This window comes from Oncorhynchus nerka, linkage group LG2, assembly GCF_034236695.1.
Source record: "Oncorhynchus nerka isolate Pitt River linkage group LG2, Oner_Uvic_2.0, whole genome shotgun sequence".
Lineage (NCBI taxonomy): Eukaryota > Metazoa > Chordata > Actinopteri > Salmoniformes > Salmonidae > Oncorhynchus > Oncorhynchus nerka.
This window is the reverse complement of record NC_088397.1, coordinates 19183626-19200474: the sequence shown is the minus strand read 5'-3', so window position 1 is coordinate 19200474 and position 16849 is coordinate 19183626. Positions and strand designations below refer to the sequence as shown.

General features: G+C 43.6%; 1 protein-coding gene across 1 annotated transcript in view; it reads left to right on the top strand.

Moving 5' to 3' along the window:
* Positions 1-5178: 5178 nt before the first annotated feature.
* The window catches only part of LOC115120506 (gamma-tubulin complex component 3 homolog), a 28678-nt gene continuing 17007 nt past the window's right edge, over positions 5179-16849 (top strand). The window contains exons 1-10 of the mRNA XM_029649454.2: positions 5179-5415; positions 6313-6420; positions 6912-6979; positions 7081-7155; positions 9035-9255; positions 9851-10005; positions 10766-10878; positions 12899-13093; positions 13223-13355; positions 13470-13636. Coding sequence (XP_029505314.2) covers positions 5340-5415; positions 6313-6420; positions 6912-6979; positions 7081-7155; positions 9035-9255; positions 9851-10005; positions 10766-10878; positions 12899-13093; positions 13223-13355; positions 13470-13636 — 1311 coding nt within the window. The 5' untranslated portion in view covers positions 5179-5339. The remainder of the gene's footprint in view (positions 5416-6312; positions 6421-6911; positions 6980-7080; positions 7156-9034; positions 9256-9850; positions 10006-10765; positions 10879-12898; positions 13094-13222; positions 13356-13469; positions 13637-16849) is intronic.

The following is a 16849-nucleotide window of genomic DNA, read 5'->3' as shown; positions in this document are numbered from 1 at the left end:
AAACATAGGACAAGCAAGACATAGCATACAGACAGAACAAAAAGCAGCAAGACAAAATTCATAAAAGCAACAAAGTGTTTCCACACCTCACAAGCTACAGACAACAGACATGGAAAGCGGCAACACACAGCTAGGGATTATGATCACAAATCTGATTGACCTTTAGCCATGAGCGCTAAGAACCTTGGCGTGATCCTGGACAACACCCTGACGTTCTCAACTAACATCAAGGCGGTGGCCCGTTCTTGTAGGTTCATGCTCTACAACATCCGCAGAGTACGACCCTGCCTCACACAGGAAGCAGCGCAGGTCCTAATCCAGGCACTTGTCATCTCCCGTCTGGATTACTGCAACTCGCTGTTGGCTGGGCTCCCTGCCTGTGCCATTAAACCCCTACAACTCATCCAGAACGCCGCAGCCCGTCTGGTGTTCAACCTTCCCAAGTTCTCTCACGTCACCCCGCTCCTCCGCTCTCTCCACTGGCTTCCAGTTGAAGCTCGCATCCGCTACAAGACCATGGTGCTTGCCTACGGAGCTGTGAGGGGAACGGCACCTCAGTACCTCCAGGCTCTGATCAGGCCCTACACCCAAACAAGGGCACTGCGTTCATCCACCTCTGGCCTGCTCGCCTCCCTACCACTGAGGAAGTACAGTTCCCGCGCAGCCCAGTCAAAACTGTTCGCTGCTCTGGCCCCCAATGGTGGAACAAACTCCCTCACGACGCCAGGACAGCGGAGTCAATCACCACCTTCCGGAGACACCTGAAACCCCACCTCTTTCAGGAATACCTAGGATAGGATAAAGTAATCCTTCTCACCCCCCCTTAAAAGATTTAGATGCACTATTGTAAAGTGGCTGTTCCACTGGATGTCTTAAGGTGAACGCACCAATTTGTAAGTCGCTCTGGATAAGAGCGTCTGCTAAATGACTTAAATGTAATGTAAATGTATTCATGCATTTTGTGAAAGTGTGATAGGTGGTGCAGTTGTGTGTCTGAAGGCAGTGTATTCCAGACATGGGAAGCGCTCACAGAGAAAGCAAATTTACTAAAGGTGCTTTTCCTTAAGGGAGCTATACAGTCACCTCTCATGGCAGACCTTGTGGATCTGCTGCCATATGTTTGGGTTTTCTGTTTAACAAAAATATTGAGTGGGGGGGGGCCAGGCCATTTAGGATCTTGAATACAAGACATGCGTCGGTGTATTGCACAAGATTTTCCCAACTCAGGAGCTCATGCTTTCTGAGGATGTAACAGTGATGGTGGCTATTGGGCTTCCTATCAAGCACTTTGAGATCCTGTTTGTAGACAGACTGAATAGGTTTTAATGTTGTACAGCAAGCTTGGGCCCAACTAGTCAAGCAGTATGTTAAGTGGGGGAGTATCATAGATTTGAGGTACAGTTTTGCTACCTCTGTAGTCAAACAATTTCGTATAAATCGGAAATTATCTGAATGACCTTTTTCACATGCTTTTTAAAAAAGAAGTTGGAATCAAGTATGATGCCAAAGTACTTAAAATCAGATACCACCTGGAGCTTCTCCCCTGACACAGACATCTGGTTCAGTAGCATCTGTTGCCCTCTTTGTGAAGAACATGTAAACAGTTCTTTTCACATTGAGATGCAAACACAAGTCACTGAGCCACTTTGTAACCTGGACCATTACAGTAGTGAGTTCTTGTGCAGCTTGTTGTTTGCTCTTTGCATGCACATATATCACTATCATCTGCATACATTTGAATTTCAGACCCAGTACAGACAGAAGGCAGATCATTAATGTACAGGCTTAACATGTCAGGACCCGGTTACGAACCCGGGTCTCCGGAGTGAGAAACAGTCACTTAACCAACTGAGCCACGAATAGTCGGCAGAACCCAGAAGATGAGGCAGACACAGCAGTACTTGAGACGGTGTATTTAATGAAGTAAAACGTGAAGTCCTTCAGGAAAACATGTAACTCCACAACCTCAAAAGGAATTCCACAAGAACAAAGGTAATCCTCCAAGACAAAAAGGTAAATCCACAAGGTGGTAGGTATAGCATAAAAAGCCTCAAAAGATACTCAAAAATAAATAAACAAGAACAAAAACAGAATTCCACAAGAGAGTCCACCGGGATCAACAAGAGTTCACAGAATACTAGGGCTGGGTGCTAACATTCAAACACAGAGCAAAGAACTGAGGAAAACTAAGGGTTTAAATACAATCAGGGGAAACAAGGCACAGGTGCAAATAATAATGGGGATCAAGGGAAAACAAAAGGTCAAAAAGCACAATGGGGGCATCTAGTGACCAAAAACCAGAACAACCCTGGCCAAATCCTGACAGAACAGGAGGGGCCCCAGTATTGACCCTTGGGGCACGCCCACATCATAGCTAAGAGTGGGCGACAGCTCATTGCTCACTCTGACACACTGAGTTCTGCCTTCAAGGTATGATTTCATCCATCTCAAGGCATCGGGGGAAAAGTTGAACTTGGACAATTTTGTGATGAGAATCTCATGGTTAACAGTATCAAAAGCCTTCCTTAGGTCCAGAAACACAGCCCCAACAATGCCCCCTTTGTCCATCTTGGACTTCACATTTTCCAGAAGAAAGCAGTTGGCCGTTTCTGTGGAGTGTTTCGCTCTGAAGCCAAACTGCATGGAGTGTAATGTGAACGGGCTGTTGTTGAGATGGGCAATCAGTTGTTCTGCTACACACTTTTCAACAACCTTTGACATCACAGGTAGTATACTAATGGGCCTGTAGTTACTCACGTCAGCAGGGTCGCCTGATTTAAAGATGGCCGTTATTATGGCCGACATCCATACCCTTGGAAACACCCCGAGACCAATTGATGTGTTGGTGACCTTAGTAATGGGGCCAATGAGTGACTCTTTGTAGTTTTTAAGAAATGTAGAGTCCAGCCCAAACACATCTTTGGCTTTAGAGTTCTTTAGTGAGCTAATCACCCTGTTCATCTTTGACTCAGAAACCTCCCTTATGATGAAGACAGGTTGAGCGTCATTCACTAGCACTGAGCCCAAGAAACCAGTGGAGGGGTTCTGTATCAGCACCCAGTCAAAACAAAACATGGCACCCTGCAGAGGAAAATCTGTGCAACCACTGCACCACAGCAGAAAGCAAAACAGAGCTGTATTTCCTGACAAAATGTCACAAATATAAAACAATTAGAGAGTGTCATTTTCCCAAATTTGAAACCCTTATTCAAGGTTTCAAAGACCTCTCTGATGCGGATAGGCTAACCATCTTGTTGCGGGAGGACACAGAGAGCTGTGGGTTGGCAGTGCACTGCATTGCTGCCTGCCATTTAATGAGGGACAGTGTCATGCCAAAGGAGCTAATTGAATTTAATTGAGAGAGAGAGACTTAAATCAGTTGTAGAACCTATTGCCCTTTATGTTTGTGAGGTCTGGGGTTCGCTTTCCAACCAATAATTCACTAAATGGGACAAACACCAAATTGAGACTGCATGCAGAATTCTGCAAAAATATTCTCAGTGTACATGTCACATTCTGACCTTTATTTCCTTTCTTTTGTATTTATTTAGTATGGTCAGGGCGTGAGTTGGGTGGGCAGTCTATGTTTGTTTTTCTAGGTTTTGGGTATTTCTATGTTTCGGCCTAGTATGGTTCTCAATCAGAGGCAGGTGTCATTAGTTGTCTCTGATTGAGAATCTTACTTAGGTAGCCTGGGTTTCACTGTGTGTTTGTGGGTGATTGTTCCTGTCTCTGTGTTTGCACCAGATAGGACTGTTTTTGGTTTTCCACATTTATTGTTTTGTTAGTTATTTCATGTCTAGTTCCTTTATTAAAGAACATTAATAACCACCACGCTGCATTTTGGTCTGCTTCTCCACCACAGGAAAACCCTTACAGTACAATGTAAAACACCAAATAATGCATGCAGAGCAGAATTAGGCCGATACCCGCTAATTATCAAAATCCAGAAAAGAGACGTTAAATTCTACAACCACCTAAAAGGAAGTGATTCCCAAACCTTCCATAATAAAGCCATCACCTACAGAGAGATGAACCTGGAGAAGAGTCCCCTAAGCAAGCTGGTCCTGGGGCTCTGTTCACAAACACAAACAGACCCCACAGAGCCCTAGCACAGCGACACAATTAGACCCAACCGAATCATGAGAAAACAAAAAGATAATTACTTGACACGTTGGAAAAAACTGAGCAAACTAGAATGCTATTTTGCCCTAAACAGAGTACACAGTGGCAGAATACCTGACCACTGTGACTGACCCAAACGTAAGGAAAGCTTTGACTATGTAAAGACTCAGTGAGCATAGCCTTGCTATTGAGAAAGGCCGTCGTTGGCAGACCTGGCTCTCAAGAGAAGACAGGCTATGTGCACACTGCCCAGAAAATGCGGTGGAAACTGAGCTTCACTTCCTAACCTCCTGCCCAATGTATGACCATATTAGAGACACATATTACCCTCAGATTACACAGACCCACAAAGACTTTGAAAACAAATCCAATTTTGATAAACGGCCATATCAATTGGTGAAATTCCACAGTGTGCCATCACAGCAGCAATATTTGTGACCTGTTGCTACAAGAAAAGGGCAACCAGTGAAGAACAAACACCATTGTAAATTACAACCCATATTTATGTTTATTAATTTTCCCTTTTGTACTTTAACTATTTGCACATTGTTACAATACTGTATATTGACATAATATAACATTTGAAATTTCTTTTTTCTTTTGGAACTTTTGTGAGTGTAATGTTTACTGTTAATTTGTATTGTTAATTTCACATTTATTTATTATCTACTTCACTTGCTTTGGCAATGTTAATATGTGTTTTCCATGCCAATAAAGCCCTTGAATTGAAATTGAATTGAGATAGAAAGCTGTCCACTAATTGGGTCATGAAATGCTTGCCTTGTACCCCAAGTCTGGGAACTGTCCACTCTCCTGGTTCTGAAATGCAAATAAGCAAAATAACTGTCTTTCGATAAGTCTGTATTTCATTGCAATTAATTCCAATAAAATAATTTTAAATGTATTTCAAAATTAACAGTCAACTGGCTATCTACTTCGCTTACAATTTGACCACCATAAGCATGGGGCGAAGGCTAGGAACAACTGACATGGGAACCTTTAGTGCCATTGCCTTGTTTTGGAGGGTAATATTTTCATTTATTTTTCCCATCTCTTCTTGCTAGCAACGCCTCCAGTCAGGACGCTTTCGGCGGGTTCCGTTAAAATGGCTGTTACTGAGAGTGGAAACCCAAAGCAAGAGCAATCGTAGTGGGTACAACTGCATCCAGTAGTATCGCTGGTGTCTGATAAGGAAAACTAAAGACTGCAACGCAATGGCTGCCCTAGATCAAAAGTCCCCCAACGTCCTCCTTCAAAGTCTCTGCTGCAGGATCACTGGGAAGAGCGAAGGTAGCTATGATGCTAGCTAGTTAGATTGGCCAGGCGCGGTTATGTGCAGCTAGCCTGGTCTGTTGCTAGCTAGCTAACATTTAACAGTGATGCTGATATAACAGTTGTATACCAGCGTTCAGCTCGCCATCTAGCTACAGTAGCTAACGAAGTTTGTAGTTAAGTAAAGTTTGTGTGACAGCCAATGCTAGTTAGCTTAGGCTAGCTAGTAACTATACACCTAGCCAGCCAAGTCAGAGATGGCATGCTATGTATGGACCCCAGCTAGCTAGCCATCTAGCTAACGTTAGCTCGACCCTTGTTTGTATTTAGGTGATGGATACATCCAAGGCTTTAACTAGCTAACTACCAAAAGTGTGTCATAGCTACATATAGGTAGCTGCAGATACGGTTGACAACAGTCCAACCACGCCTTGTTTCAAATAAGTTAGCTAGTTAGGGATAGCTAGCTTGGCTTGCCAGGCTGCCAGAAAGTTTGCCCAATAAATCTGACTTTGATACCAATTCTTGGTAAAGTTATACAGTCTGAAACAAAGCACTGCACAATCGTGGACATTTTCCTTACAAGCCACGTTGAATACAATTACGTTACAATTACGTTTGAACTTACTATACCGGTTGTCTGTGCAGTTAAGTCTTTCAGCTGCTCGAAATATGAGACAAAAAGTATTGTTTACCTGACTTTTTAGAGCGCAGGTACTAAAGTTTATTTTTCTATCACTTGGCATGACTACCAGAAAGTGTAAGATTGGGAGCCAGCTACTGATTGAGGGGAAACCTTCTGCATCTGTAAGATTTGAACCAGTCTGAAAGATTCATTCACTAGTAGTGACATGGTTTAGGAAAAGCCGATATTCCATGCTCGATACTTCAACTCAACCCTATTTCACATTTTAGCTGAAGTAGCCCACCAGTTCCAGTATGCTGTGAGAGTCGTCGGGAGTAACTATGCTCCCACCATTGAGAGGGATGAGTTCCTAGTGTCGGAGAAGATTAAAAAAGAACGTGAGTGACCTATGACCTATTATTAGAGACAATAATGTGAGTGATCTAAACTGGACAGGTTTGCTGCGTGAATCCTCTTTGAGGGTCCATCTCGACAGTCGAAAGTGGCATCTGCACATCACTGGTTTGCTCTTTCTCTGTTACCTTTGCAAACATGCATCCTTTGTTAATGTGGTCTTTTGTTGTTGTTTTCCCAGTAGAGCTTTTCTGTCTCGTGTTAAAGGTGACAGCATTGTACATTTGACAATAAAGAAAGACGTTTGTTAATAGTCTCCATAATAGTAAATCTCAATAGATTTTGTTTGTAGTCGGAGTAATGCCACTAATGACCATCTCATCGATCGCTAAGCATAGTAAATAAGATTTAAAAAACAGCACTTACCCTTGTTCAGAGTGGAGTTGAGCCCCCTTTAATCAACTGTTTTTGGAATTGGTGTATGTCTGTTTATTTAGTGGTCTGATTCTGTTTGTCTTGTCCTTTGGTTCTCCAGTGCTGAAGCAGAGGAGAGAGGGTGACGCTGCCCTGTTCTCTGAGCTCCACAGAAAGCTGCAGACTCAGGTCAGTCTTCTGTTCCAAATACCCTGGTGCATATGCATACTTCCATTGGCTTTGAAAAGAGAACCAATTGAGAATCTGTGTGTTTTGCTTTCCATTAACAGGGGGTGCTGAAACATAGGTGGTCCGTCTTATACCTGCTGCTCAGTCTCTGTGAGGACCCCAGGAAACCGTCCAGGGTGGGTATACTTGTCATTACACCACAGTGCTCTACACACACACACACACACACACACACACACACACACACACACTCTGCAGGAGGAGGGCAAGGGACCCAGTGTGCCACACCACAGAGAGCAGGCAAACAGAAGAGAGCCATTACTGCTGGGACTGAATAAACCAATTGGGTCTGTACACACACACTAACCATAGCTATATATACACAGTACAGTCAAAAGTTTGGACACACCTACTTATTAACGCATATGGAATCATGTAGTATCCAAAAAAGTGTTAAACAAGTTAAAATATTTTTTTGATTTTAGATTCTGCAAAGTAGCCACCATTTGCTTTGATGACCGCTTTGTACTCTTGGCATTCTCTCAACCAGCTTTACCTGGAATGCTTTTCCAACAGTCTTGAAGGAGTTCCCACATATGCTGAGCACTTGTTGGCTGCTTTTCCTTCACTCTGCGGTCCAACTCATCTGAAACCATCTCAATTGGGTAGAGATCGAGTGATTGTGGAGGCCAGGTCATCTGATGCAGCACTCCATCACTCTCCTTCTTGGTCAAATAGCCCTTACACAGCGTGGAGATGTGTTGGGTCATTGTCCTGTTGGAAAACAAATGATAGTCCCACTAAGTGCAAACCAGATATGATGGCGTATCGCTGCAGAATGCTGTAGTAGCCATGCTGGTTAAGTGTGCCTTGAATTCTAAATAAATCACTGACAGTGTCACCAGCAAAGCACCATCACACCACCACCTCCATGCTTCACGGTGGGAACCACACATTCGGAGATCATCCGTTCACTTACTCTCACATAGAAACGGCGGTTGTAACCCAAAATCTCCAATTTGGACTCATCAGACCAAAGGACAGATTTCTACTGGTCTAATGTCCATTGCTCGTGTTTCTGGGTCCAACCAAGTCTCTTCTTATTATTGGTGTCCTTTAGTAGTGGTTTATTTACAGCAATTCGACCACGAAGGCCTGATTCACACAGTCTCCTCTGAACAGTTGATGTTGAGATGTGTCTGTTACTGAACTCTGTGAAGCATATATTTGGGCTGCAATTTCTGAGGCTGGTAACTCTAATGAGCTTATCCTCTGCAGCAGAGGTAACTCAGGGTCTTCCTTTCCTCTGGCGGTCCTCATGAGAGCCAGTTTCATCATAGCGCTTGATGGTTTTTGCGACTGCACTTGAAGAAACTTTCAAAGTTCTTGAAATTTTCCGTATTGACTGACCTCATGTCTTAAAGTAATGATGGACTGTCCTTTCTCTTTGCTTATTTGAGCTGTTCTTGCCATAATATAGACTTGGTCTTTTACCAAATTGGGCTATTTTCTATATACCCCCCTACCTTGCCACAACACAACTGATTGGCTCAAATGCATTAAGAAATTCCACAAATGAACTTTTAACAATGCACAGCTGTTGATTGAAATGCATTCCAGGTGACTACCTCATGAAGCTGGTTGAGAGATTCCAAGAGAGTGCAAAGCTGTCAAGGCAAAGGGTGGCTACTTTGAAGAATCTCAAATATAAAATACATTTAGTAACCAAGACTTCTTTTGGTTACTACATGATTCCATATGTTTTTTTTCATAGTTTCGATGTCTTCACTATTTTTCGACATTGTTGGAAATAGTAGAAATAAATATAAACCTTTGTGTGTCCAAACTTTTGACGGGTACTGTAGATACAGAAAATGGAAGCATTATAATCCTCTAGACTGCATCATCACAAACAGTAATTCCATCGTGGCCATGTCAGTTCTGTAGAACTCCATTAATAGCAGAAATAGCTATTCTATTAAATGTTCCATGTTATTCCACATTTAATTATTTAATTGATACATCATTGATTTAATGATAGCATGTCATTCCCAGGTTGGCAGCTATGGGGCGCTGTTTGCCCAGGCCCTCCCCCGGGACGCCCACTCCACCCCGTTCTACTGCACCCGACCTGGGAGCCTGCCCCTCAGCTACCCCGAGCGCTCGGGGCCTGGGGGCGTCCAGATCTCCACCAGCATGGGCACCAGTGGCATCAGCAGCCTGGGGGTGTACTCCCTCAACGGGCCCACACCCACCCCTCAGCCCCTGCTGGCCGGGTAAGGCCAATCGATGGAACCCTGTTTGTCCGGTCAGCACCCAGGACTCCATAGTCAGTCGTACATGACTCTAGACTTTCTTCAGTGTTGTTCCTGTGGACTTGCAGGGAGTGTGTGCTTTTGTTGTAGATCAGCACCGCATCTGAGTAACCAATGAACCTTCAGAATATGAAGGGGTCTTAAATTAGTAGGCCATGTTAAAAAAATATATTTTTCTTTGTAGCCATTTGTTGTAGCAGGGTATTTCCATTCCATTGTGAGCATCAATTATGCATGTCCTTCTCCACAACCCCACAAGCACTTGTGTATAATTAGTCTGGCTATACTCGTCTAGTGCCAGGGTAAGTATCTGATTAGTGGGTGGTTGAGTGGATCATCATCAACACTATAAAAGTCATTTGGAGCTGAGGCATCGCTACGCCCTCATTAACAGGCTATTAATGGTAATGGTCCTACAAGACAGTTTGCATTAGGAGAACCAACATGTATAGGGGAAGTTTTTATGCATGTCGAGGGGGAGAAAAAATGTCTATAGTTACACAGATGTAAACATACAAAATGGTCCATTAAACATTTCTATGTTTGATCTCTCCAGACACCCACCCCAGACAGCAGGGCAGCAGCTGGGCTCTCGGCTGGCGTGGGCCCTCCCCAACACCTCCGCCCTAGCACCTACCTCACGGGCCCCGCTCGGCCCCCCACCCCTGTCCACCCGGGCCCCCAGGCCACGCCATGACGGGGACCTCACTGGTGAGTTGGGGGTGGGGACTGACATTGTTGGGATGTATAAGCCTACGTTTTGTGTATGGAACTACATGGTGTAGTTGGGACAGGCTTCACGGTTGGAGGACATTTTGTAACGTAGGCAGAAGTTGGGCAGGGGGCCTGTAATGGTAAAAGACACATTGCTCTCTGCACAGTGGCTCTGCAAACTGAATACTCAATATTAAACAGAAAGAGATTATGTCGGAGGGAAATGTACCAAGTCTACAATGAAATGTTCCTGTTCTGCAGTAAGAACCACCTCACATAATCGCCTCATTTCATGAATGTTTAGTTGCTCTCCTGGTATTTAATTTGTCTTGGTGCTCCTCTGACAGGGTTGGGGGCTGACTTAAATAGATATATAGAGAGCTACAGCACCTACTCATTCCAGGGTTTTTCTTTATTTGTACTATTTTCTACATTGTAGAATAATAGTGAAGACATCAAAACTATGAATAACACATATGGAATCATGTAGTAACCAAAAAAGTGTTAAACAAATATAAAATATATTTTGATTTGTTTAACACTTTTTTGCTTACTACATGATTCCATGTGTGTTAATTCATGCTTTTGACGTCTTCACTGTTATTCTACAATGTAGAAAATATTACACAAAAAAAACAAAAAACAATTGAATGATGTGTCCAAACTTTTGACTGGTACTGTAACTTTTATGGCTTTCGTTAATGTTGTCCTAATTTTGTTGTTTTTCTGAATCCCTCGTTCTTCTTCTCCTCTCCAGCGGAGGTTGGTGAGGCTGCACTGGTCAGAGACATCCTGTATGTCTTCCAGGGGATCGACGGCAAGTTCATTAAGATGAGCAACACAGACAACTGCTACAAGATCGACTCCAAGGTGAAGTGAACATTCGGTCATACGTGAACAATGTCCAAGGTGTCTTTGGTATTTCAGTTTGTGCCCCTTGTTCCTGAAATATTTCCCTGACGAATGCAAAAACTGATAACCAACTTCATAAGCTATTTGACCTTTCACCGAGTGTACAAAACATTAGGGAACACCTTTCTAATATTGAGTTGCACCCCCTTTTGCCCTCATAACAGCCTCAATTTGTCAGGACATGGACTACAAAGTGTCAAAAGCGTTCCACAGGGATGCTGGCCCATGTTGACTCCAATACTTCCCACAGTTGTCTTGTTGGCTGGATGTCCTTTGGTTGATGGACCCTTCTTGATACACACGGGAAACTGTTGCGTGTGAAAAACCCAGCAGCGTTGCAGTTCTTGACACACTCAAACCGGTGCGCCTGACACCTACTACCATACACCCCCCCATTCAAAGGCACTTAATTATTTTGTCTGGCGCATTCACCCTCTGAATGGCACACACACACAATCCATGTCTCAAGGCTTAAAAATCCTTCTTTAACCTGTCTCCTCCCCTTCATCTACACTTATTGAAGTGGATTTAACAAGTGATGGAGAGAGCAGGTATTCCTAATGTTTTGTACACTGCGTATATGTTAGTTAGTCAACGTGTTGTGTTTACACGCACCATGGTAGGTAGGCTAGCGGTTAAGAGCGTTGGGCCAGAAACCGAAAGTTTCTGGTTTGAATCCCCAAGCTGACTAGGTGAAAAATCTGTCTGTGCCCTTGAGCAAGGCACTTAACCCTAATTGCTCCTGTAAGTCTCTCTGGATAAGAGCGTCTTGCTAAATGACTAAAATGTTTCATGTAGAAGAGCGCCGTACTTCCATCCATACTAGCTAGACCAGTTATTGACAGATTACCCTGTTTCATCGCTAGCTGACTCCCTGACATCATGGCTGTTGTAGAACCGGCCGACCGACAGCGTTTTTCAGATTCAGCTGTAGTGCTGCTGACATCAAGGCTGTTGTAGACCGACAGCGTTTTTCAGATTCAGCTGTAGTGCTGCTGACATCAAGGCTGATTATCTGTTTCTAAAAGGGGTAAAAAGCTTGACAGATCAATAGTTGGCTCTTTGGTTAGGAGCCACATCGATGGTGTCCCTCTATCATCCATCAAGGATTCATTACAACTTTCCTCCCTTCTAATATTCCTACAAATTACAGTCGACCTGTTTCAGCTATACATCTTCTCAGTGTTTAAAAAAAAATATATATATATATATATATATATATATATAGCCTGCTGTCAATGCGCTGGCCTAGGATCACTGTATCGGACAAGAACACTGGAGCCAAATCTAGCCGTCAAGGGTGTTTCCTGAGGTCTTTTTGAAGTCATCATTTGCGCTTTAAGCTCTATTCAATCTAACACGGTTTCCGGAATAATTAGAACAGAATACAGAAATGGAACATTATTAGAGACAATCATGTAGAGACGGTGAGTATCAACACCTCGTCCTCATAAGACGACTCCGTCAGCAGAGAGAGACTGCAGACCGCTTGGGCTCCAGGCTTCTTGGCGAATGTCTTCAATCTGTGAAACAAGGGCCACGCTGACTACCATTTAAAAAAAGTGAAATTAGTTCTGAACAAACGGGTGTGAAAGGAATGAACCTTGAATTCTAATGGTCCTCCAACTGGCAAAGGGCTCTAATAATACAGCTGATGTGTACCTATTCATGATTCTGGGCTGAAGAGCGGAGCTGCTGTTCCTTTGGTGTTGCTGTAGTCATGGGGGGTTGTGGCGTACTTGTGTGTGAGTGACTGAATGGTAACCTGGCAGCAGGAGAGGCCCGTTTTCCGATTGTGAGTGTCTCCTGTTTGTGGGGAGCCATACAGGACAGATGGTACACACGGGGATAATTAACTACCAACCTGGCAACCCCTTCACAGATTAAATGGGTTACTTTGACAGATATTCACAGTATTCCCTGTATTTTATGCCTGCGTGTGCATTCTCCTGTTGTAACTTCTCCAGTGTGTCCCTAGGTGGTTCTCTGTAAGTCTCTGAGGGACACCAGTAACCGATTGGCTGAGCTGGGCTGGCTCCACAACAAGATCAGGAAGTACACTGACTCGCGCAGTCTGGACCGAGCCTTCGGCCTGGTGGGACAGAGCTTCTGTGCCTCCCTGCATCAGGAACTGAAGGAGTACTACAGACTTCTGGCAGTGCTGCACTCACAGGTAAGACACACACCTTTCTCTACCTCTCAAAACACTGTACTGCCTTATTCAAGTGAATGAACTTTGTTCTTAGCCCTTCAAGAGGAAAACCCATGTAGGCTACAGGACATGTAAAGGTGTGTTTGACAGTTGCAGGTGGAGGATGACCAGGGAGTGAACCTGGGAGTGGAGAGCAGTCTGACCCTCAGACGTCTCCTAGTCTGGACCTACGACCCTAAAGTCCGCCTCAAAACCCTGGCTGCCCTCGTTGACTTCTGCCAAGGTAGAGTTGTGTGTGTTGTATGTCTGTGGCACCTGCTGATTGGTACCATCAAGTATCCATTTAAATAGTGTGTGTGATTCAAGTGTGTGGTTCAAATGTTGTGTGTGTGTGTAGGGAGGAAGGGAGGGGAACTGGCGTCAGCGGTCCATGCCTATGGGAAGACAGGGGACCCTCAGATGAGAGCTCTGGTGCAGCACATCCTCAGCCTGGTGTCACATCCCATCCTCAACTTCCTCTACCGCTGGATCTACGACGGAGAGCTGGAGGACACTTACCATGAGGTGACGCGCACACACACACCATATATTTAATGTACACACCATATATATAATACACACACACCATATATTTAATGTACACACCATATATATATATATATATATATATATACATACATATATTTAATACACACACCATATATTTAATGTACACACCATATATATATATATATATATATACATACATACATACATATATTTAATACACACACCATATATTTAATGTACACACCATATATATAATACACACACACCATATATTTAATGTACACACCATATATATATATATACATACATACATACATATATTTAACACACACACCATATATTTAATGTACACACCATATATATATATATATACATACATACATACATATATTTAATACACACACCATATATTTAATGTACACACCATATATATATAATACACACACCATATATATTATATATATATATATCATATACACACCATATATTTAATACACACACCATATATATAACACACACACCATATATATAACACACACACCATATATTTAATGTACACACCATATATATATATATATATATAATACACACACCATATATATTATATATATCATATACACACACCATATATTTAATATACACGCCATATATATATATATATATAATACACACGCCATATGTATATAATACACACACCATATATTTAATACGCACACCATATATTTAATATATACACACCATATATTTAATACACACACCATATATATATACACTGCTCAAAAAAATAAAGGGAACACTAAAATAACACATCCTAGATCTGAATGAATGAAATATTCTTATTAAATACTTTTTTCTTTACATAGCTGAATGTGCTGACAACAAAATCACACAAAAATGATCAATGGAAATCAAATTTATCAACCCATGGAGGTCTGGATTTGGAGTCACACTCAAAATTAAAGTGGAAAACCACACTACAGGCTGATCCAACGTTGATGTAATTAAAACAAGTCAAAATGAGGCTCAGTAGTGTGTGTGGCCTCCACGTGCCTCTATGACCTCCCTACAATGCCTGGGCATGCTCCTGATGAGGTGGCGGATGGTCTCCTGAGGGATCTCCTCCCAGACCTGGACTAAAGCATCCGCCAACTCCTGGACAGTCTGTGGAGCGAGACATGATGTTCCAGATGCTCAATTGGATTCAGGTCTGGGGAACAGGCGGGCCAGTCCATAGCATCAATGCCTTCCTCTTGCAGGAACTGCTGACACACTCCAGCCACATGAGGTCTAGCATTGTCTTGCATTAGGAGGAACACAGGGCCAACCGCACCAGCATATGGTCTCACAAGGGGTCTGAGGATCTCATCTCGGTACCTAATGGCAGTCAGGCTACATCTGGCGAGCACATGGAGGGCTGTGCGGCCCCCCAAAGAAATGCCACCCCACGACTGACCCACCGCCAAACCGGTCATGCTGGAGGATGTTGCAGGCAGCAGAACGTTCTCTACGGCATCTCCAGACTGTCACGTCTGTCACATGTGCTCAGTGTGAACCTGCTTTCATCTGTGATGAGCACAAGGCGCCAGTGGCGAATTTGCAAATGTTGGTGTTCTCTGGCAAATGAAAAACGTCCTGCACGGTGTTGGGCTGTAAGCACAACCCCCACCTGTGGACGTCGGGCCCTCGTACCACCCTCATGGAGTCTGTTTCTGACCGTTTGAGCAAATCAAATCAAATGTATTTATATAGCCCTTCGTACATCAGCTGATATCTCAAAGTGCTGTACAGAAACCCAGCCTAAAACCCCAAACAGCAAGCAATGCAGGTGTAGAAGCACGGTGGCTAGGAAAAACTCCCTAGAAAGGCCAAAACCTAGGAAGAAACCTAGAGAGGAACCAGGCTATGTGGGGTGGCCTGTCCTCTTCTGGCTGTGCCGGGTGGAGAGTATAACAGAACATGGCCAAGATGTTCAAATGTTCATAAATGACCAGCATGGTCGAATAATAATAAGGCAGAACAGTTGAAACTGGAGCAGCAGCACGGCCAGCTGGACTGGGGACAGCAAGGAGTCATCATGTCAGGTAGTCCTGGGGCATGGTCCTAGGGCTCAGGTCCTCTGAGAGAGAGAAAGAAAGAGAGGAGAGAATTAGAGAACGCACACTTAGATTCACACAGGACACCGAATAGGACAGGAGAAGTACTCCAGATATAACAAACTGACCCTAGCCCCCCGACACATAAACTACTGCAGCATAAATACTGGAGGCTGAGACAGGAGGGGTCAGGAGACACTGTGGCCCCATCCGAGGACACCCCGGACAGGGCCAAACAGGAGCAGACACATGCACATTTGTGGCCTGTTGGAGGTCATTTTTGCAGGACTCTGGCAGTGCTCCTCCTGCTCCTCCTTGCACAAAGGCGGAGGTAGCGGTCCTGCTGCTGGGTTGTTGCCCTCCTACAGCCTCATCCACGTCTCCTGATGTACTGGCCTGTCTCCTGGTAGCGCCTCCATGCTCTGGACACTACGCTGACAGACACAGCAAACCTTCTTGCCACAGCTCGCATTGATGTGCCATCCTGGAGGAGCTGCACTACCTGAGCCACTTGTGTGGGTTGTAGACTCCGTCTCATGCTACCACTAGAGTGAAAGCACTGCCAGCATTCAAAAGTGACCAAAACATCAGCCAGGAAGCATAGGAACTGAGAAGTGGTCTGTGGTCACCACGTGCAGAACCACTTCTTTTTTGGGGGTGTCTTGCTAATTGCCTATAATTTCCACCTGTTGTCTATTCCATTTGCACAACAGCATGTGAAATTTATTGTCAATCAGTGTTGCTTCCTAAGTGGACAGTTTGATTTCACAGAAGTGTGATTGACTTGGAGTTACATTGTGTTGTTTAAGTGTTCCCTTTATTTTTTTGAGCAGTGTATATATATATATATATATATAATACACACAACGTATATATAATACACACAGTGGGGCAAAAAAGTATTTAGTCAGCCACCAATTGTGCAAGTTCTCCCACTTAAAAAGATGAGGCCTGTAATTTTCATCATAGGTACACTTCAACTTTGGCAGACAAAATGAGAGAAACAAATCCAGAAAATCACATTGTTGGATTTTTAATGAATTTATTTGTCTGTCATAGTTGAAGTGTACCTATGATAAAAATTACAGGCCTCTCTCATCTTTTTAAGTGGGAGAACTTGCACAATTGGTGGGTG